Source organism: Scyliorhinus canicula, chromosome 3 (genome assembly GCF_902713615.1).
Source record: "Scyliorhinus canicula chromosome 3, sScyCan1.1, whole genome shotgun sequence".
Taxonomy (NCBI): Eukaryota; Metazoa; Chordata; class Chondrichthyes; order Carcharhiniformes; family Scyliorhinidae; genus Scyliorhinus; species Scyliorhinus canicula.
Window position 1 is genome coordinate 4257095 of NC_052148.1, and position 22007 is coordinate 4279101.

Sequence of the window (22007 nt, forward strand, 5' to 3'; positions counted from 1 at the left end):
TTATTCAGCAGGGTAAGGGTTACTCACTGTATAACTGTATTGGGATATGTTTATTCAGGATGATAGGGATTACTCACTGTGTAACTGTACTGGGATGTGTTTATTCAGCAGGGTAAGGATTACTCACTGTGTAACTGTACTGGGATTAGTTTATTCAGCAGGGTAAGGATTACTCACTGTGTAACTGTACTGGGATGTGTTCATTCAGCAGGGTAAGGATTACTCGCTGTGTAACTGTACTGGGATGTGTTTATTTAGCAGGGTAAGGATTACTCACTGTGTAACTGTACTGGGATGTGTTTATTCAGCAGGGTAAGTGTTACTCACTGTGTAACTACTGGGATATGTTTATTCAGCAGGGTAAGGATTACTCACTGTGTAACTGTACTGAGATGTGTTCATTCAGCAGGGTAAGGATTACTCACTGTGTAACTGTACTGGGATGTGTTCATTCAGCAGGGTAAGGATTATTCACTGTGTAACTGTACTGGGATGTGTTTATTCAGCAGGGTAAGGATTACTCACTGTGTAACTGTACTGGGATGTGATTATTCAGCAGGGTAAGGATTACTCACTGTGTAACTGTACTGGGATGTGTTCATTCAGCAGGGTAAGGATTATTCACTGTGTAACTGTACTGGGATGTGTTTATTCAGCAGGGTAAGGATTACTCACTGTGTAACTGTACTGGGATGTGATTATTCAGCAGGGTAAGGATTACTCACTGTGTAACTGTACTGGGATGTGTTTATTCAGCAGGGTAAGGATTACGCACTGTGTAATTGTACTGGGATGTGTTTATTCAGCAGGGTAAGGATTACTCACTGTGTAACTGTACTGGGATGTGTTTATTCAGCAGGATTATGATTACTCACTGTGTAACTGTACTGGGATGTGTTTATTCAGCATGGTAAGGATTACTCACTGTGTAACTGTACTGGGATGTGTTTATTCAGAAGGGTAAGGGTTACTCACTGTGTAACTGTACTGGGATGTGTTTATTCAGCAGGGTAAGGATTACTCACTGTGTAACTGTACTGGGATGGGTTTATTCAGCAGGGTAAGGATTACTCACTGTATAACTGTACTGGGATGTGTTTATTCAGCAGGGTAAGGATTACTCACTGTGTCACTGTACTGGAATGTGTTTATTCAGCAGGGTGAGGATTATTCACTGTGTAACTGTACTGGGATGTGTTTATTCAGCAGGGTAAGGGTTACTCACTGTGTAACTGTACTGGGATGTGGTTATTCAGCAGGGTAAGGATTACTCACTGTGTAACTGTACTGGGATGTGTTTATTCAGAAGGGTAAGGATTACTCACTGTGTAACTGTACTGGGATGTGTTTATTCAGAAGGGTAAGGATTACTCACTGTGCAACTGTACTGGGATGTGTTTATTCAACAGGGTCAGGATTACTCACTGTGTGACTGTACTGGGATGTGTTTATTCAGCAGGGTAAGGATTACTCACTGTGTAACTGTACTGGGATGTGTTTATTCAGCAGGGTAAGGATTACTCACTGGGTAACTGTCCTGGGATGTGTTTATTCAGCAGGGTAAGGATTACTCACTGTGTAACTGTACTGGAATGTGTTTATTCAGAAGGGTAAGGATTACTCACTGTGTAACTGTGCTGGGATGTGTTTATTCAGCAGGGTAAGGGTTACTCACTGTGTACCTGTACTGGGATGTGTTTATACAGCAGGGAAGGATTACTCACTGTTTAACTGTACTGGGACGTGTTTATTCAGCAGGGTAAAGATTACTCACTGTGTAACTGTACTGGGATGTGTTTATTCAGCAGGGTAAGGATTACTCACTGTGTAACTGTACTGGGATGTGTTTATTCACCAGGGTAATGGTTACTCACTGTGTAACTGTACTGGGATGTGTTTATTCAGCAGGGTAAGGATTATTCACTGTGTAACTGTACTGGGATGTGTTTATTCAGCAGGGTAAGGATTACTCACTGTGTAACTGTACTGGGATGTGATTATTCAGCAGGGTAAGGATTACTCACTGTGTAACTGTACTGGGATGTGTTCATTCAGCAGGGTAAGGATTATTCACTGTGTAACTGTACTGGGATGTGTTTATTCAGCAGGGTAAGGATTACTCACTGTGTAACTGTACTGGGATGTGATTATTCAGCAGGGTAAGGATTACTCACTGTGTAACTGTACTGGGATGTGTTTATTCAGCAGGATTATGATAACTCACTGTGTAACTGTACTGGGATGTGTTTATTCAGCAGGGTAAGGATTACGCACTGTGTAACTGTACTGGGATGTGTTTATTCAGCAGGGTAAGGATTACTCACTGTGTAACTGTACTGGGATTTGTTTATTCAGCAGGGTAAGGGTTACTCACTGTGTAACTGTACTGGGATGTGTTTATTCAGCAGGGTATGGATTACTCACTGTGTAACTGTACTGGGATGTGTTTATTCAGCAGGGTAAGGATTACTCACTGTGTAACTGTACTGGGATGTGTTTATTCAGCAGGGTAAGGATTACTCACTGTGTAACTGTACTGGGATGTGTTTATTCAGCAGGGTAAGGATTACTCACTGTGTCACTGTACTGGAATGTGTTTATTCAGCAGGGTGAGGATTATTCACTGTGTAACTGTACTGGGATGTGTTTATTCAGCAGGGTAAGGGTTACTCACTGTGTAACTGTACTGGGATGTGGTTATTCAGCAGGGTAAGGGTTACTCACTGTTTAACTGTACTGGGATGTGGTTATTCAGCAGGGTAAGGGTTACTCACTGTGTAACTGTACTGGGATGTGGTTATTCAGCAGGGTAAGGATTACTCACTGTGTAACTGTACTGGGATGTGTTTATTCAGAAGGGTAAGGATTACTCACTGTGTAACTGTACTGGGATGTGTTTATTCAGAAGGGTAACGATTACTCACTGTGCAACTGTAGTGGGATGTGTTTATTCAACAGGGTCAGGATTACTCACTGTGTGACTGTACTGGGATGTGTTTATTCAGCAGGGTAAGGATTACTCACTGTGTAACTGTACTGGGATGTGTTTATTCAGCAGGGTAAGGATTACTCACTGGGTAACTGTCCTGGGATGTGTTTATTCAGCAGGGTAAGGATTACTCACTGTGTAACTGTACTGGGATGTGTTTATTCAGAAGGGTAAGGATTACTCACTGTGTAACTGTACTGGGATGTGTTTATTCAGCAGGGTAAGGATTACTCACTGTGTAACTGTACTGGGATGTGTTTATTCAGAAGGGTAAGGATTACTCACTGTGTAACTGTGCTGGGATGTGTTTATTCAGCAGGGTAAGGGTTACTCACTGTGTACCTGTACTGGGATGTGTTTATACAGCAGGGAAGGATTACTCACTGTTTAACTGTACTGGGACGTGTTTATTCAGCAGGGTAAAGATTACTCACTGTGTAACTGTACTGGGATGTGTTTATTCAGCAGGGTAAGGATTACTCACTGTGTAACTGTACTGGGATGTGTTTATTCACCAGGGTAATGGTTACTCACTGTGTAACTGTACTGGGATGTATTTATTCAGCAGGGTAAGGATTACTCACTGTGTAACTGTACTGGGATGTGTTTATTCAGCAGGGTAAGGATTACTCACTGTGTAACTGTACTGGGATGTGTTTATTCAGCAGGGTAAGGGTTACTCACTGTGTAACTGTACTGGGATGTGTTTATTCAGCAGGGTAAGGGTTACTCACTGTGTAACTGTACTGGGATGTGTTTATTCTGCAGGGTAAGGATTACTCACTGTCTAACTGTACTGTGATGTGTTTATTCAGCAGGGTAAGGATTACTCACTGTGTAACTGTACTGGGATGTGTTTATTCAGCAGGGTAAGAATTACTCACTGTGTAACTGTACTGGGATGTGTTTATTCAGCGGGGTAAGGATTATTCACTATGTAACTGTACTGGGATGTGTTTATTCAGCAGGGGAAGGATTACTCACTGTGTAATTGTACTGGGATGTGTTTATTCAGCAGGGTAAGGATTACTCGCTGTGTAACTGTAGTGGTATGTGTTTATTCAGCAGGGTAAGGATTACTCACTGTGTAACTGTACTGGGATGTGTTTATTCAGCAGGGTAAGGATTACTCCCTGTGTAACTGTACTGGGATGTGTTGATTCAGCAGGGTAAGGATTACTCACTGTGTAACTGTACTGGGATGTGTTTATTCAGCAGGGTAAGGATTACTCACTGTGTAACTGTACTGGGATGTGTTTATTCAGCAGGGTAAGGGTTACTCACTGTGTAACTGTGAGTTGAACACGTGGCTACAGGGATCGTGCAGGAGGGAGGGTTTTGGTTTCCTGGATAATTGGGGCTCATTCTGTAGTAGGAGGGACCTCTACAAACAGGATGGTCTTCACCTGAACCAGAGGGGTACCAATATCCTGGGGGGGAGATTTGCTAGTGCTCTTCGGGGGGGTTTAAACTAATTCAGCAGGGGGATGGGAACCTAAATTGTAGTCCCAGTGTACAGGATGTTGAGAGTAGTGAGGTCAGGGATAGGGTTAAAAGTTCGAAAGAGGGCACCGGCAAGCAGGACGCTGGTTTGAAGTGTGTCTACTTCAACGCCAAGTGCATCCGGAATAAGGTGGGTGAGCTTGCAGCATGGGTTGGTACCTGGGATCTCGATGTTGTGGCGATTTCGGAGACATGGGTAGAGCAGGGACAGGAATGGTTGTTGCAGGTTCCAGGATTTAGATGTTTCTGTAAGAACAGAGAAGATGGTAAAAGAGGGGTGGTTGTGGCATTGTTAATCAAGGAAAGTATTACGGCGGTAGAAAGGACGCTTGAGGACTTGTCTACTGAGGTAGTATGGGCCGAGGTTAGGAACAGTAGAGGAGAGGTCACCCTGTTGGGAGTTGTCTATAGACCTCCGAATAGTTCCAGAGATGTAGAGGAAAGGATTGCAAAGATGATTCTCGACAGGAGCGAGAGTAACAGGGTAGTTGTTATGGGGGACTTTAACTTTCCAAATATTGACTGGAAATACTATAGTTCGAGTACTATAGATGGGTCAGTTTTTGTGCAGTGTGTGCAGGAGGGTTTTCTGACACAGTATGTAGACAGGCCAACAAGGGGCGAGGCCACATTGGATTTGGTACTGGGTAATGAACCCGGCCAGGTGTTAGATTTAGATGTAGGTGAGCACTTTGGTGATAGTGATCACAACTCGGTTATGTTTACTTTAGCAATGGGCAGGGATAGGTATATACCGCAAGGCAAGAATTATAGCTGGGGGAAAGGCAATTATGATGCTATTGGCAAGATTTAGGATGTATAGGATGCGGAAGGAAACTGCAGGGGATGGGTACAATCGAAATGTGGAGCTTTTTCAAGGAACAGCTACTGCGTGTCCTTGATAAGTATGTACCTGTCAGGCAGGGAGGAAGTTGTCGAGCAAGGGAACCGTGGTTTACTAAGGAAGTTGAAGCACTTGTCAAGAGGAAGAAGAAGGCTTATGTTAGGATGAGACATGAAGGCTCAGTTAGGGCACTTGAGAGTTACAAGTTAGCTAGGAAGGACCTAAAGGGAGAGTTAAGAAGAGCGAGGAGAGGACACGAAAAGACGTTGGCGGATAGGGTCAAGGAAAACCCTAAGGCTTTCTATAGGTATATCAGGAACAAAAGAATGACTAGAGTAAGATTAGGGCCAATCAAGGATAGTAGTGGAAAGTTGTGTGTGGAATCAGAGGAGATAGGGGAAGCGTTAAATGGATATTTTTCGTCAGTGTTTACACTGGAGAAAGACAATGTTGTCGAGGAGAACACTCAGGTTCAGTCGACCAGGCTAGGTGGAATTGAGGTTCAAAAGGAGGAGGTGTTAGCAATTTTGGAAAATGTCAAAATAGATAAGTCCCCTGGGCCAGATGGGATTTATCCTAGGATTCTCTGGGAAGCCAGGGAGGAGATTGCAGAGCCTTTGTCCTTGATCTTTATGTCGTCTTTGTCGACAGGAATAGTGCCGGAAGACTGGAGGATAGCAAATGTTGTCCCCTTGTTCAAGAAGGGGAGTAGAGACAACCCTGGTAATTATAGACCTGTGAGCCTTACTTCGGTTGTGGGTAAAATGTTGGAAAAGGTTATAAGAGATAGGGTTTATAATCATCTTGAAAAGAACAAGTTGATTAGCGATAGTCAACACGGTTTTGTGAAGGGTAGGTCATGCCTCACAAACCTTATTGAGTTTTTTGAGAAGGTGACCAAACAGGTGGATCAGGGTAAAGCTGATGATGTGGTGTATATGGATTTCAGTAAGGCGTTTGATAAGGTTCCCCATGGTAGGCTATTGCAGAAAATAAGGAAGTATGGAATTGAAGGTGATTTAGTGGTTTGGATCAGTAATTGGCTATGTGAAAGAAGACAGAGGGTGGTGGTTGATGGCAAATGTTCATCCTGGAGTTCAGTTACTAGTGTTGTACCGCAAGGATCTGTTCTGGGGCCACTGCTGTTTGTCATTTTTATAAATGACCTGGAAGAGGGTGTAGAAGGATGGGTTAGTAAATTTGCAGATGACACAAAGGTCGGTGGAGTTGTGGATAGTGCTGAAGGATGTTATAGGATACAGAGGGACATAGATAAGCTGCAGAGCTGGGCTGAGAGGTAACAGATGGAGTTTAATGCGGAAAAGTGTGAGGTGGTTCACTTTGGAAGGAGTAACAGGAATGCAGAGTAGTGGGCTCATAGCAAGATTCTTGGTAGTGTAGATGAACGGAGAGATCTCGGCATCCAGGTACATAAATCCCTGAAAGTTGCCACCCAGGTTAATAGGGCTGTTAAGAAGGCATATGGTGTGCTAGCCTTTATCAGTAGGGGGATTGAGTTTCGGAACCACAAGGTCATGCTGCAGCTGTACATAACTCTGGTGCGGCCGCTCCTGGTGTACTGCGTGCAGTTCTGGTCACCACATTATAGGAAGGATGTGGAAGCTTTGGAAAGGGTTCAGAGGAGATTTACTAGGATGTTGCCTGGTATGGAGGGAAGGTGTTACGAGGAAAGGCTCAGGGAATTGAAGTTGTTTTCGTTAGAGAGGAGAAGGCTGAGAGGAGACTTAATAGAGACATATAAGATAGTCAGAGGGTTAGATAGGCTGGACAGTGAGAGTCTTTTTCCTTGGATGGTGATGACCAACACGAGGGGACATAGCTTTAAATTGAGGGGTGATAGATATAGGACAGATATCAGAGGCAGTTTCTTTACTCAGAGAGTAGTAGGGGTGTGGAAGGCCCTGCCTGCAACAGTAGTAGACTCGCCAACTTTAAGGGCATTTAAGTGGTCACTGGATAGACATATGGATGAAAATGGAATAGTGTAGGTCAGATAGGCTTCAGATGGTTTCACAGGTCGGCGCAACATCGAGGGCCGAAGGGCCCGTACTGCGCTGTAATGTTCTATGTTCTATGTTCTAACTGTACTGGTATGTGTTTATTCAGCAGGGTAAGGATTTCTCACTGTGTAACTGTACTGGGATGTGTTTATTCAGCAGGGTAAGGATTACTCACTGTGTAACTGTACTGGGATGTGTTTATTCAGCAGGGTAAGGATTACTCACTGTGTAACTGTACTGGGATGTGTTTATTCAGCAGGTAAGGGTTACTCACTGTGTAACTGTACTGGGATGTGTTTATTCAGTAGGGTAAGGATTACTCACAGTAACTGTACTGGGATGTGTTTATTCAGCAGGGTAAGGATTACTCACTGTGTAACTGTACTGGGATGTGTTTATTCAGCAGGGTGAGGATTACTCACTGTGTAACTGTACTGGGATGTGTTTATTCAGCAGGGTAAGGATTACTCACTGTGTAACTGTACTGGGATGTGTTTATTCAGCAGTGTAAGGATTACTCACTGTGTAGCTGTACTGGGATGTGTTTATTCAGCAGGGTAAGGGTTACTCACTGTGTAACTGTATCAGGATGTGTTTATTCAGCAGGGTGAGGATTACTCACCGTGTAACTGTACTGGGATGTGTTTATTCAGCAGGGTAAGGATTACTCACTGTGTAACTGTACTGGGATGTGTTTATTCAGCAGGGTGAGGATTACTCACCGTGTAACTGTACTGGGATGTGTTTATTCAGCAGGGTAAGGATTACTCCCTTTGTAACTGTACTGGGATGTGTTTATTCAGCAGGGTAAGGATTACTCACTGTGTAACTGTACTGGGATGTGTTTATTCAGCAGGGTAAGGGTTACTCACTGTGTAACTGTGAGTTGAACACGTGGCTACAGGGATGGTGCAGGAGGGAGGGTTTTGGTTTCCTGGATAATTGGGGCTCATTCTGTGGTAGGTGGGACCTCTACAAACAGGATGGTCTTCACCTGAACCAGTGGGGTACCAATATCCTGGGGGGGAGATTTGCTAGTTCTCTTCGGGGGGGTTTAAACTAATTCAGCAGGGGGATGGGAACCTAAATTGTAGTCCCAGTGTACAGGATGTTGAGAGTAGTGAGGTCAGGGATAGGGTTAAAAGTTCGAAAGAGGGCACCGGCAAGCAAGACGCTGGTTTGAAGTGTGTCTACTTCAACGCCAGGAGCATCCGGAATAAGGTGGGTGAGCTTGCAGCATGGGTTGGTACCTGGGATCTCGATGTTGTGGCGATTTCGGAGACATGGGTAGAGCAGGGACAGGAATGGTTGTTGCAGGTTCCAGGATTTGGATGTTTCTGTAAGAACAGAGAAGATGGTAAAAGAGGGGGGGGTGTGGCATTGTTAATCAAGGAAAGTATTACGGCGGTAGAAAGGACGTTTGAGGACTCGTCTACTGAGGTAGTATGGGCCAAGGTTAGGAACAGTAGAGGAGAGGTCACCCTGTTGGGAGTTGTCTATAGACCTCCGAATAGTTCCAGAGATGTAGAGGAAAGGATTGCAAAGATAATTCTCGACAGGAGCGAGAGTAACAGGGTAGTTGTTATGGGGGACTTTAACTTTCCAAATATTGACTGGAAATACTATAGTTCGAGTACTATAGATGGGTCAGTTTTTGTGCAGTGCGTGCAGGAGGGTTTTCTGACACAGTATGTAGACAGGCCAACATGGGGCGAGGCCACATTGGATTTGGTACTGGGTAATGAACCCGGCCAGGTGTTAGATTTAGATGTAGGTGAGCACTTTGGTGATAGTGATCACAACTCGGTTATGTTTACTTTAGCAATGGGCAGGGATAGGTATATACCGCAAGGCAAGAATTATTGCTGGGGAAAGGCAATTATGATGCTATTGGCAAGATTTAGAATGTATAGGATGCGGAAGGAAACTGCAGGGGATGGGTACAATCGAAATGTGGAGCTTTTTCAAGGAACAGCTACTGCGTGTCCTTGATAAGTATGTACCTGTCAGGCAGGGAGGAAGTTGTCGAGCAAGGGAACCGTGGTTTACTAAGGAAGTTGAAGCACTTGTCAAGAGGAAGAAGAAGGCTTATGTTAGGATGAGACATGAAGGCTCAGTTAGGGCACTTGAGAGTTACAAGTTAGCTAGGAAGGACCTAAAGGGAGAGTTAAGAAGAGCGAGGAGAGGACACGAAAATACGTTGGCGGATAGGATCAAGGAAAACCCTAAGGCTTTCTATAGGTATATCAGGAACAAAAGAATGACTAGAGTAAGATTAGGGCCAATCAAGGATAGTAGTGGAAAGTTGTGTGTGGAATCAGAGAAGATATTGGAAGCGTTAAATGGATATTTTTTGTCAGTGTTTACACTGGAGAAAGACAATGTTGTCGAGGAGAACACTCAGGTTCAGTCAACCAGGCTAGATGGAATTGAGGTTCAAAAGGAGGAGGTGTTAGCAATTTTGGAAAATGTCAAAATAGTTAAGTCCCCTGGGCCAGATGGGATTTATCCTAGGATTCTCTGGGAAGCCAGGGAGGAGATTGCAGAGCCTTTGTCCTTGATCTTTATGTCGTCTTTGTCGACAGGAATAGTGCCGGAAGACTGGAGGATAGCAAATGTTGTCCCCTTGTTCAAGAAGGGGAGTAGAGACAACCCTGGTAATTATAGACCTGTGAGCCTTACTTCGGTTGTGGGTAAAATGTTGGAAAAGGTTATAAGAGATAGGGTTTATAATCATCTTGAAAAGAACAAGTTGATTAGCGATAGTCAACACGGTTCTGTGAAGGGTAGGTCATGCCTCACAAACCTTCTTGAGTTTTTTGAGAAGGTGACCAAACAGGTGGATCAGGGTAAAGCTGTTGATGTGGTGTATATGGATTTCAGTAAGGCGTTTGATAAGGTTCCCCATGGTAGGCTATTGCAGAAAATAAGGAAGTATGGAATTGAAGGTGATTTAGCGGTTTGGATCAGTCATTGGCTAGCTGAAAGAAGACAGAGGGTGGTGGTTGATGGCAAATGTTCATCCTGGAGTTCAGTTACTAGTGGTGTACCGTAAGGATCTGTTTTGGGGCCACTGCTGTTTGTCATTTTTATAAATGACCTGGAAGAGGGTGTAGAAGGATGGGTTAGTAAATTTGCAGATGACACGAAGGTCGGTGGAGTTGTGGATAGTGCTGAAGGATGTTATAGGATACAGAGGGACATAGATAAGCTGCAGAGCTGGGCTGAGAGGTGGCAGATGGAGTTTAATGCGGAAAAGTGTGAGGTGGTTCACTTTGGAAGGAGTAACAGGAATGCAGAGTAGTGGGCTAATGGCAAGATTCTTGGTAGTGTAGATGAACAGAGAGATCTCGGCATCCAGGTACATAAATCCCTGAAAGTTGCCACCCAGGTTAATAGGGCTGTTAAGAAGGCATATGGTGTGCTAGCCTTTATCAGTAGGGGGATTGAGTTTCGGAACCACAAGGTCATGCTGCAGCTGTACATAACTCTGGTGCGGCCGCTCCTGGAGTACTGCGTGCAGTTCTGGTCACCACATTATAGGAAGGATGTGGAAGCTTTGGAAAGGGTTCAGAGGAGATTTACTAGGATGTTGCCTGGTATGGAGGGAAGGTGTTACGAGGAAAGGCTCAGGGAATTGAGGTTGTTTTCGTTAGAGAGGAGAAGGCTGAGAGGTGACTTAATAGAGACATATAAGATAGTCAGAGGGTTAGATAGGGTGGACAGTGAGAGTCTTTTTCCTCGGATGGTGATGACCAACACGAGGGGACATAGCTTTAAATTGAGGGGTGATATATATAGGACAGATATCAGAGGCAGTTTCTTTACTCAGAGAGTAGTAGGGGTGTGGAACGCCCTGCCTGCAACAGTAGTAGACTCGCCAACTTTAAGGGCATTTAAGTGGTCACTGGATAGACATATGGATGAAAATGGAATAGTGTAGGTCAGATAGGCTTCAGATGGTTTCACAGGTCGGCGCAACATCGAGGGCCGAAGGGCCCGTACTGCGCTGTAATGTTCTATGTTCTATGTTCTATGTTCTAACTGTACTGGTATGTGTTTATTCAGCAGGGTCAGGATTACTCACTGTGTAACTGTACTGGGATGTGTTTATTCAGCAGGGTAAGGGTTACTCACTGTGTAACTGTACTGGGATGTGGTTATTCAGCAGGTAAGGGTTACTCACTGTCTAATTGTACTGGGATGTGTTTATTCAGCAGGGTAAGGATTACTCACTGTGTAACTGTACTGGGATGTGTTTATTCAGCAGGGTAAGGATTACTCACTGTGTAACTGTACTGGGATGTGTTTACTCAGCAGGGTAAGGATTACTCACTGTGTAACTGTACTGGGATGTGTTTATTCAGCAGGGTGAGGATTACTCACTGTGTAACTGTACAGGGATGTGTTTATTCAGCAGGGTAAGGATTACTCACTGTGTAACTGTACTGGGATGTGTTTACTCAGCAGGGTAAGGATTACTCACTGTGTAACTGTACAGGGATGTGTTTATTCAGCACGGTAAGGATTACTCACTGTGTAACTGTACTGGGATGTGGTTATTCAGCAGGTAAGGGTTACTCACTGTCTAACTGTACTGGGATGTGTTTATTCAGCAGGGTGAGGATTACTCACTGTGTAACTGTACTGGGATGTGTTTATTCAGCAGGGTAAGGATTACTCATTGTGTAACTGTACTGGGATGTGTTTATTCAGCAGGGTAAGGATTACTCACTGTGTAACTGTACTGGGATGTGTTTATTCAGCAGGGTAATGATTACTCACTGTGTTACTGTACTGGGATGTGTTTATTCAGCAGGGTAAGGATTACTCACTGTGTAACTGTACTGGGATGTGTTTATTCAGCAGGGTAAGGGTTACTCACTGTGTAACTGTACTGGGATGTGTGTATTCAGCAGGGTAAGGATTATTCACTGTGTAACTGTACTGGGATGTGTTTATTCAGCAGGGTAAGGATTACTCACTGTGTAACTGTACTGGGAAGTGTTTATTCAGCAGGGTAAGGATTACTCACTGTGTAACTGTACTGGGATGTGTTTATTCAGCAGGGTAAGGATTACTCACTGTGTAACTGTACTGGGATGTGTTTATTCAGCAGGGTAAGGATTACTCACTGTGTAACTGTACTGGGATGTGTTTATTCAGCAGGGTAAGGATTACTCACTGTGTAACTGTACTGAGAAGTGTTTATTTATCAGGGTGAAAGTTGTTCAGTCTATTGGAAATCTATATATTAAGCACGGTCATGATACTCATTGTGTATCGATATTCTTCTTTCTACTTAGTGAGCTCAGCATTGACATAAGCGTCTTCTCTCTCCTGCAGTGCTCTGATTGTTTTCAGCAATCGAAGTTACATCATTGAACATCTTGCAGGGGATAAACACGGCCGCCATTTCCTGTACAGACCTGAAGATCTCCCTCCAGCAGTGAATAATTGTAGAGTCAGAAACGCCTCCCCTGAGCTCACCCTGACTGGTCACCTTCTGCACTCACAAAGGGTGAGTAACGAGCAACACAGGGAAATGCGGAAAGACAGCAAATGATTCCCCTTCAAACTGAAACATATAAACTCAGAGGCAACCCAATCAGGCCAAATCAGGTTCCCTCTCCTCACATGTTGCCAAGCACCGCGCGAGGGACTTGGGTTCAATTCCAAACTTGCATCTGCATGAATTTCCTCAGCGTGCTCTGCTTTCCTTTCAGAATCCAAAGATGTGCAGGTTCAGTGGATAGGCCATGCTGAATTGCATCTTAGTGTGTCCAAACGTTGGGTGGGATTGCAGGGATATGGCAGGGGTGTGGGCCGGGCCAAGGTAGGGTACTCTTTCCATGGGTCGCTGTGGACTCAACGGGCTGAATTGGCTCCCTCAGCACGTGAATGATTCTATGATTGTAAACAACAATGTGTGAGGATCCCTCCTGTTTATTCCAGTCTATTCCCTATTTCCCTTTCTTTTATTTTTGTTGTTACATTTTTGATCCATGGATGATTGGTGGGTATGTGGCTTTAAGGTAGCCTGTGACTTTAATTCAAGGAGAAGGGTCTAGATGGCTGCACTGTTTTAGAATGGCTGACATCAGTGATTACTCAGTTTGATTGATTTGGTTGGTGCCCAATGAATTGGCTCAATAGGCTGTTCTCTGCCTGGTAACAGTTGGTGATTGGATCTGGCCCCACTGGAATGTTTCAGAGCTTCAAGGGTTAAGTGTTGATTTCAGTTTGACTGCTTGCAGACCTGAGGAAGGATTGTTGTCCTCTCCCCTCTCCATAAAGGCTGTGTTCCTGAGCCGGCAGCGGACCTGGTTGAAACTATTTACAGGAGAACCATTAAATGACGTGCAAGCAGGGGTAGAACTGACCACCTCTCTCTCTGCAGAACAGGCTGATGTAAACCGACCAACTTCCTTTCCAGAAAAGGATGAGGACTGCAAATACACCAAGAATTGAAAATAAAGTTTGATGTGAAGCGAAGGGGCCTCTGCAGTAAAGGCTATGAGTAATACATTTCTAAACTGCAGTGAAAGATCATTACAGGCTGAAAACCAAGGACTCTGATCAACCAGTCTGCTGTGAGGAAAGTGTGCGAAAGCAGGACATTTGGAAGCAAAGACTCTTGTCTTTCATCCTTGTTATTATCACCCCCTTTGCCCCACCGCTCTGTGTGTGTTGTGTGTGTATGTATGTAGAGGGCGGTACAGTAAAATGCAGTAGTAGGTTGGCTTCCTTGTTATCCAATTATTGAATATTTAATTATTGCAGTTATTGAATGTTGCGTCATTATGCTTATTATAAATAAACAGTAATTGTAACTCAACTTACAAACTTGGTGACTGTAATTATTAGGCAGCTGGGGAGTAAAGACTTCGGGAATTTTTATACAAATTATTCATGAATTCACTTGTGTTGTGACTCTGGACTGAGTGGGGCTGGAGTTGACCACACACTTGCCCAGTGTGTCGTAAGATCAATTGGGGGCTCGGGTCTGGAATCTTTGGGATGGTAGATTGATGACGTTTGTGATGCATTGAAAATTAAAAGTGACACCAGGTTTCTCGTGATATAGAAGAATGGCTCTGGAAGCTGCTGAGAAGTTTCTGAAGGCGCAACACTTATCTCTGGTTTATTTAAAAGAGCTTCCTTGTCCGAAGCAGTGTCTGTGAATTTTAGAACATAGAACATAGAACACTACAGCGCAGTACGCGCCCTTCGGCCCTCGATGTTGCGCCGACCTGTGAAACCATCTGAAGCCTATCTGACCTACATTATTCCATTTTCATCCATATGTCTATCGAGTGACCACTTAAATGCCCTTAAAGTTGGCGAGTCTACTACTATTGCAGGCAGGGCGTTCCACACCCCTACTACTCTCTGAGTAAAGAAACTGCCTCTGATATCTGTCCTATATCTATCACCCCTCAATTTAAAGCTATGTCCCCTCGTGTTGGTCATCACCATCCGAGGAAAAAGACTCTCACTGTCCACCCTATCTAACCCTCTGACTATCTTATATGTCTCTATTAAGTCACCTCTCAGCCTTCTCCTCTCTAACGAAAACAACCTCAATTCCCTGAGCCTTTCCTGGTAAGACCTTCCCTCCATACCAGGCAACATCCTAGTAAATCTCCTCTGAACCCTTTCCAAAGCTTCCATATCCTTCCTATAATGTGGTGACCAGAACTGCACGCAGTACTCCAGGTGCGGCCGCACCAGAGTTATGTACAGCTGAAGCATGACCTTGTGGTTCCGAAACTCAATCCCCCAGCTTATAAAGGCTAGCACACCATATGCCTTCTTAACAGCCCTATTAACCTGGGTGGCAACTTTCAGGGATTTATGTACCTGGATGCCGAGATCTCTCTGTTCATCTACAGTACCAAGAATCTTGCCATTAGCCCACTACTCTGCATTCCTGTTACTCCTTCCAAAGTGAACCACCTCACACTTTTCCGCATTAAACTCCATCTGCCACCTCTCAGCCCAGCTCTGCAGCTTATCTATGTCCCTCTGTATCCTATAACATCCTTCAGCACTATCCACAACTCCACCGACCTTCGTGTCATCTGCAAATTTACTAACCCATCCTTCTACACCCTCTTCCAGGTCATTTATAAAAATGACAAACAGCAGTGGCCCCAGAACAGATCCTTGCGGTACACCACTAGTAACTGAACTCCAGGATGAACATTTGCCATCAACCACCACCCTCTGTCTTCTTTCAGCTAGCCAATTACTGATCCATACCGCTAAATCACCTTCAATTCCATACTTCCTTATTTTCTGCAATAGCCTACCGTGGGGAACCTTATCAAACGCCTTACTGAAATCCATATACACCACATCAACAGCTTTACCCTGATCCACCTGTTTGGTCACCTTCTCAAAAAACTCAATAAGGTTTGTGAGGCATGACCTACCCTTCACAAAACCGTGTTGACTATCGCTAATCAACTTGTTCTTTTCAAGATGATTATAAACCCTATCTCTTATAACCTTTTCCAACATTTTACCCACAACCGAAGTAAGGCTCACAGGTCTATAATTACCAGGGTTGTCTCTACTCCCCTTCTTGAACAAGGGGACAACAATTTTTATTGGAATATAAATCATGCTACTGCTGTAATTCTTCGAGGATGTAACTAGTAGATTGATGAGGAGGAGCCGGTGGATGTGGTTTATTTGGATTTTCAGAAAGCTTTTGACAAAGTCCCACACAAAAGATTAGTGTGTAAAATAAAGCACATACGGGTGGTGTGTTGAGATGGACAGAAAACTGGCTGGCAGACAGAAACAAAGAGTAGGAATAAATTGGTATTTTTCCAAATGACAGGCAGTGACTGGCGAGTTACCGCAGGGATCGGTTCTGAAAATCCAACTATTCACAATATATATTCATGATTTGGACGAGGGAACTAAATGTAATGGGTGCCAGTCAACAGACTCAAGTCTGCTGCATAGTACAAGTTCGCTATTTAAAGGCACTTGGCAGTTCTTTTGGCATCGGCAACTCAGTTTGCCTGTGCAGGAAGACTTCGCGGATCAGGTGCCAATTTTTAAGACAGCCCCAATCTTTCCACCCGCTCAGTGCGACATCATGGCCTGAGGTCTGCCCCATTTCATCCAACGTTCTATTCTCCTTACCCCAACTCTTGTGGACGAGGCATCCCCTTGGCCCAGTCCCTGGAACGGGAACATTGCCACTACCATCCTGGCACCATGGAAGTGCCCCCTGAAAACCTGGCAGTGCCACCAGGGTGCCAGTCTGGCAGTGCCAAGGTGCTAGGCAGGCAGGGCTAAGGTGCCCAGCTGCCAACGGGGGTGCCAGGATACCATCTTTCTCTGCCCCGATCACCCAGGGGCCACAACACCAGAACAAGATCCCTCCAGGTGCCATCACGACAGGTTCATGACTTTGTGAACCAATACCAAATGGTGCCCAGTTGAGGCCTCGCTGGGGAGGCCAGAGAGTCCCAGGCCCCGGGTAAACCTGGCGAGCGATTATTTACCAGAGCCCAATGGCTCATTTCAAGCTGCATGCCTGGATCTCACCTCGTGAGAGCGACATCCAGACTGTGACGCCTTGCGAGATTCTGTTGAATCTCAGAGACGTTTTGAGCTTTGCGATTCTCACTGGAGGCATCTCATGACATTCAGTGGTCTGTTCTTGCACCAGTATCTCCCACTTTGCAGATAATACACATCTGGGTGGGAGGGTGAGCTGTGAGGAGGATGCAGAGATGCTTCACTGTGATTCGGACAGGCTGAGAGTGCGGACAAATGCATGGCAGATGCAGTATAATGGGGATAAATGTGAGGCTATTCACTTTGGGAGCAAATATAAGAAGGCAGAATATTATCTGAATGGTCATAAATTAAAAGCGGGGAATGTGAAACAAGACCAGGATGTCCTCGTACACCAGTCACTGAAGGTAAGCATGCAGATACAGTAGGCTATAAAGAAGACAAATGGTATGTTGGCCTTCATTGCAAGAGTATTCAAGTACAGGAGCAGGGGTGTCTTGCTGCAATTATACAGGGCCTTGGTGAGGCCACACCTGGAATATTGTGAGCTGTTTTGGTCTCCTTATCTGAGGAAGGTTGTTCTTGCTATAGAGAGTGTGCAGCGAAGGCCTACCAGACTGATTCCTGGGATGACAGCATGGACGTATGAGGAGAGATTACGTCGGTTAGGAGTATGTTTGTTGGAGTTCAGAAGAATAGGTTGTGATCTTATAGAAACCTATAACATTCTGACAGGACTGGACAGAGTTGATGCAGGAAGGATGGCGGGGTAGTCCAGAACTAGGGGCTGGTTTAGCTCACCAGGCTAAATCGCTGGCTTTTAAAGCAGACCAAGCCGGCCAGCAGCACGGTTCGATTCCCGTACCAGCCTCCCCGGACAGGCGCCGGAATGTGGCAATTAGAGGCTTTTCACAGTAACTTCATTGAAGCCTACTCGTGACAATAAGCGATTTTCATTTTCATTTTCATTTTTCATTTTCAACTAGGGGTCGCTGTCTGAAGATATGAGTGTAAGGGTCCTTCATGTTTATTTCACGTTTACTCCCTTAGTTCACTTTTCTTTTATTTTTGCCATTACATTTTTGACCCCTGGATGATTAATGGACATGTGTCTTTAAGGCCGCCTGTGCCTTTAATTCAAACAGAAGCCTGTGCTGGTTTGGACTGGAGTTGTGAGCTGCCCAGCGCCAATGACAGATATTGACTCTGACACGGTTTGATTGGTGGCCAATGAATTTGCCCAAAAGGCTCAATAGATTGTGATTGATCTTATCTTACGACCTAAGGAGTTTATGTTTTGCGTTTGGAGACGCAGAGGTACAGATCCACCTAATTCCTCTCCAAAAAGCTGTTGATAGTCCTCTCCAAAATGATCCAGCTAAACTCTCTCCTGGAAGGCCTGCTGTGAGGACTCTCTCTCCAGAAAGAACCAGCTGACTCTCTCTCCTGAAGAGTAAAGGCAGAACTGAGCAACTCTGTCTGCAGAGAGATAGAGGCTTGAATGTGAACGTCGAGCTGAAGGCCCAGTTTGATGAGAAGGTGTTTCTCCAGAAAGCCTGTTGCCTGTGAGCACTGCGGTTTTGAACCTACTGGGACCCTGAACGAATGACTGATTCGACAAAGGCGACCATTACTGGCTGTAAACCAGGGACTTAAATCAGCAAGCTTGCTGTGAAGGAAGTGTGCTAAAGACCCACCTTCCAAAGCAAAGACTTTGACTTTCATCCTTATTATTTTTCACCCCTTCCCCCCCCCCCCCTGTGTTTGTCTGTCTTGTGTGTGTGTGTGTGTGCATAGAGGCAGGGACAGTTAATGCGGGTAGCAGGTGTTAGCTTGTTGTTATCCAGCTGTATCAATTGCATATTTCATGATAGTTTTGGTAGAAATAGGCAGTAATTGTGTTTACACTTACAAACCTGGTGACTGTGATTGTTGGACAGCTAAGGGGCAAAGATGTTAGTTATTTTTATAAGAGTTATTCATTAATTCACTTGTGTGGTGACTCCACGGCACATGGGGCAGAAATTGACCGTGTACTAGACCAGAGGAGCTTAATACTGGGTAGATCATTTTGGACCATGACGAGGAGAAATGTCTGCACCCAGAAAGTGGTCAACCTGTGGAATTTGTTGTCATGAATGTAGTTGAGGCCAAAACATTACATGTTATCAAGATAGATATGACTCTTGGGAAGAAATCAGAGGATATGGTAGGATAGTGGAAACAGGCTATTGAGTTGGATGATCAGGCATGACCATAAAGAGCTGAAAAGCCTCCTCTTAACCTTTCTATGAACTTCAGTAAGGGTGATTAAATGTACTGAGGGCAGAATTGGCTGGAGTGGGGTGGGAAAGATGTTGTTCAGCAATGGCAGACATTTATGAACATAGTTCATGGGTTACAATAAACTACATCCCAGTGAGTAAAATGGATTCTGGGAATGGGATAAATCAACCACGGTTAACAAAGGAAGTTAAAGATATTATTAAACTGAAAGAAAATACAACGTGACAAAGCTTAGTGGGAAGCCAGAGGATTGGGTAAATTTGGAAAAGCAACAAAAGATGACTAGAAAATAATAAAGAGGGAGAAGATAAACAAAGAGGGTAAACTAGCAAGTAATATAAAAACAGACAGTGAGACATTCTTTACCAAACATCGATCCCATGGAAAATGATTCGGCGGGGCGGCGGAAGGACAAAGTGAGTGCGGAGAATTTCGCCCTGTATTCTTGAAGTTCCAAACTGTCCTCCCCACAGTTTATAATATTTGCAGGTTTTGTGGCACCCACCAAGCTCCAGATCATCAGGAAACGCGAGTGTCTAAATACTGACCCCTGGGGAGCACCATTACAAATCTTCCTCCAGCCTGAAAAATATCCACTGATCATTACTCTTTGCTTCGTGTTATTCAGCCAATTTTGTATCTATGTCCTGATGTCTCTTTTATTCCAGGAGCTGTAACTTTTCTCGCCAGTCTGTTGTGTGGCACTATATTAAATGCCTTGTGAAAATCTGTGGGCGAGATTCTCCGCACTCCCGACGGTGCGGAGAATAGCGTGGCTCGTAAAATTTTACGGCCACGCTGTTCCGACGCCCTCCCGCTATTCTCCCCCCCCCCCCACGCCCCACTCCCGATACGAATCGCTGCCGCCGTTTTTTTACGGCCGGCAGCGATTCTCAGCTGTTCGATGGGCCGAAGTCCCAGCCCTTTACGGCTGTTTTTACGAACGGCAAACACACCTGGTCTGGCCGTTCGTAAAAACGGCCGTAAACTCTCGATTTTTAAAACCATGGCACCGATTGGCACGGCAGTACCACGGCCGTGCCAAGGGTGCCATGGGCCCGCGATCGGTGGGCACCGATCGCGGGCAGCGGGTCCGATACCCGCACACTCTTTGTCCCTCCGCCGCCCCGCAGTATCACTTCGCGGGGCGGCTGAGGGGCATCCCGGCCCGCGCATGCGCGGGTTTCGCGCAAATGCGCGATGACGTCATCCGCGTATGCGCGGGTTGGAGTCTTCCAATCCGCGCATGCGCGGCTGACGTCATATGACGCATCAGCCGGCGCTAACTCTGGCAAGCGGGCTTAACGAAATTCGTTAAGCCCGCGATGCCGGAGTTTACGGCGTCGGCATGCTAGCCCCGACCGGGGACCAGAATCGGTTCCCGGTCGGGAAGGGGGGGGATTTGACGCCAGCCTTACGATTTCTCTCCATATGGGAGAATCGCGCCCCATATACATCACATCGATAGCATTCTGCTCATTGATCTTTCCTGTTACCTCCTCAAAGAACTCCAGCAAGTCAGTTCAGCACAATTTCTCTTTTAGAAATCTCTGCTGGCTCTTCCTAATCAACCCACGTTTTTCCATGTGAATACTAATTCTATCCCGAATAATTGTTTCTGGAAGCTTCCCCACCACTGACCTGGCTCCTTTTTCTTACCTCACTGAAGTTGGCTTCTCAGCAGCTAATTATTCTCACTCTGGATTGGTCTTTGTCCTTTTCTGATGTCAGACTAAATCACAGCATCCAATCATCACTGTCCCCTAAATCCTCTCCGACTGGCCATTGAAACCATTGGACCCTCCTCATTTCCAAGATCTAAGGTCAGCAATGTCTCTCAAACCCACCCCCCACCCCCAATGCTTGTGAATCAATGACGCAAGGACAGGACATCTTTGTGTAAAATTAACAGGTATTTAAGGCCCTGTGACTTGGTTTATGATTGGCCTCCATGCAGCCAAGTCCATGATATAGTTTGTCCTCTAACTGAATCAGCTTTTCTCTTTTCCAGGTGAAAAGAAATTTGAAGCTGGAGCCAAGACATCTCGAATTGGTGCTGGTGACAGACAATAAACTGGTGCGTGTATTGACTGAACATGTTGAAAACAAATGGTTGAGGCCTCACGCAGAACAAAGATCTGCAGATTAGGTGTTGTAAACATTAGTTTTTCAAAGGCTGAAAGGTTCAAAGGGAGATGAGATGAATGAGGTTATAAAAGCCTTGTTTGTTGACAAGCAAAGCGTAAATTACTCCACGCTTTTATGGGGGGGGGGGCGGGTTTAATCAGCATGAGTCATTTTTTTTACTGCAAATCTACTCTAAGGTCACATATTGCCTCTTGAGATTTTCCTGTCAGCTGAAGATAGAGGCCGAGATTTCCCTGTCAGAAGATGGAGGCCGAGATTTCCCTGTCAGAAGAAATAGGTGTGGTAGTCACCACTGTTGTATATATATCGCATATGAGATGTATTACGGTCAGGCTCCTGTACTACAGGTACGGGGGTAGATCCCTGCCTGCTGGCTCCGCGCAGTAGGCAGAGTATAAATGTGTGTGCTCACCGAGCTGCAGCCATTTCAGCAACAGCTGCAGGCAGCTACACATCTCTGCGTAATAAAGCCTCGATTACTCTCTACTCTCGTCTCGTCGCAATTGATAGTGCATCAATTTATTAAGCAGAGATTTTACCATGATGGATCTCCACATTAAGCCAGATCGCCTGCAGCTACACCCTCAAGCAGACAATGCCAAGTCCGCCTTCGCCCATTGGCTAGCTTGCTTTGAAGCAGACATCGGATCTGTGACAGAACCACCCTCAGAGG

At 45.1% G+C, this 22007-nt stretch overlaps 1 protein-coding gene across 1 annotated transcript in view; it reads left to right on the forward strand.

Annotated features, from left to right (window-relative positions):
* LOC119963597 (disintegrin and metalloproteinase domain-containing protein 12-like) overlaps nt 1-22007 on the forward strand; it is a 604211-nt gene that overhangs the window by 339794 nt on the left and 242410 nt on the right. Inside the window, exons 7-8 of the mRNA XM_038792928.1 lie at nt 12704-12878; nt 21198-21263. Coding sequence (XP_038648856.1) covers nt 12704-12878; nt 21198-21263 — 241 coding nt within the window. The remainder of the gene's footprint in view (nt 1-12703; nt 12879-21197; nt 21264-22007) is intronic.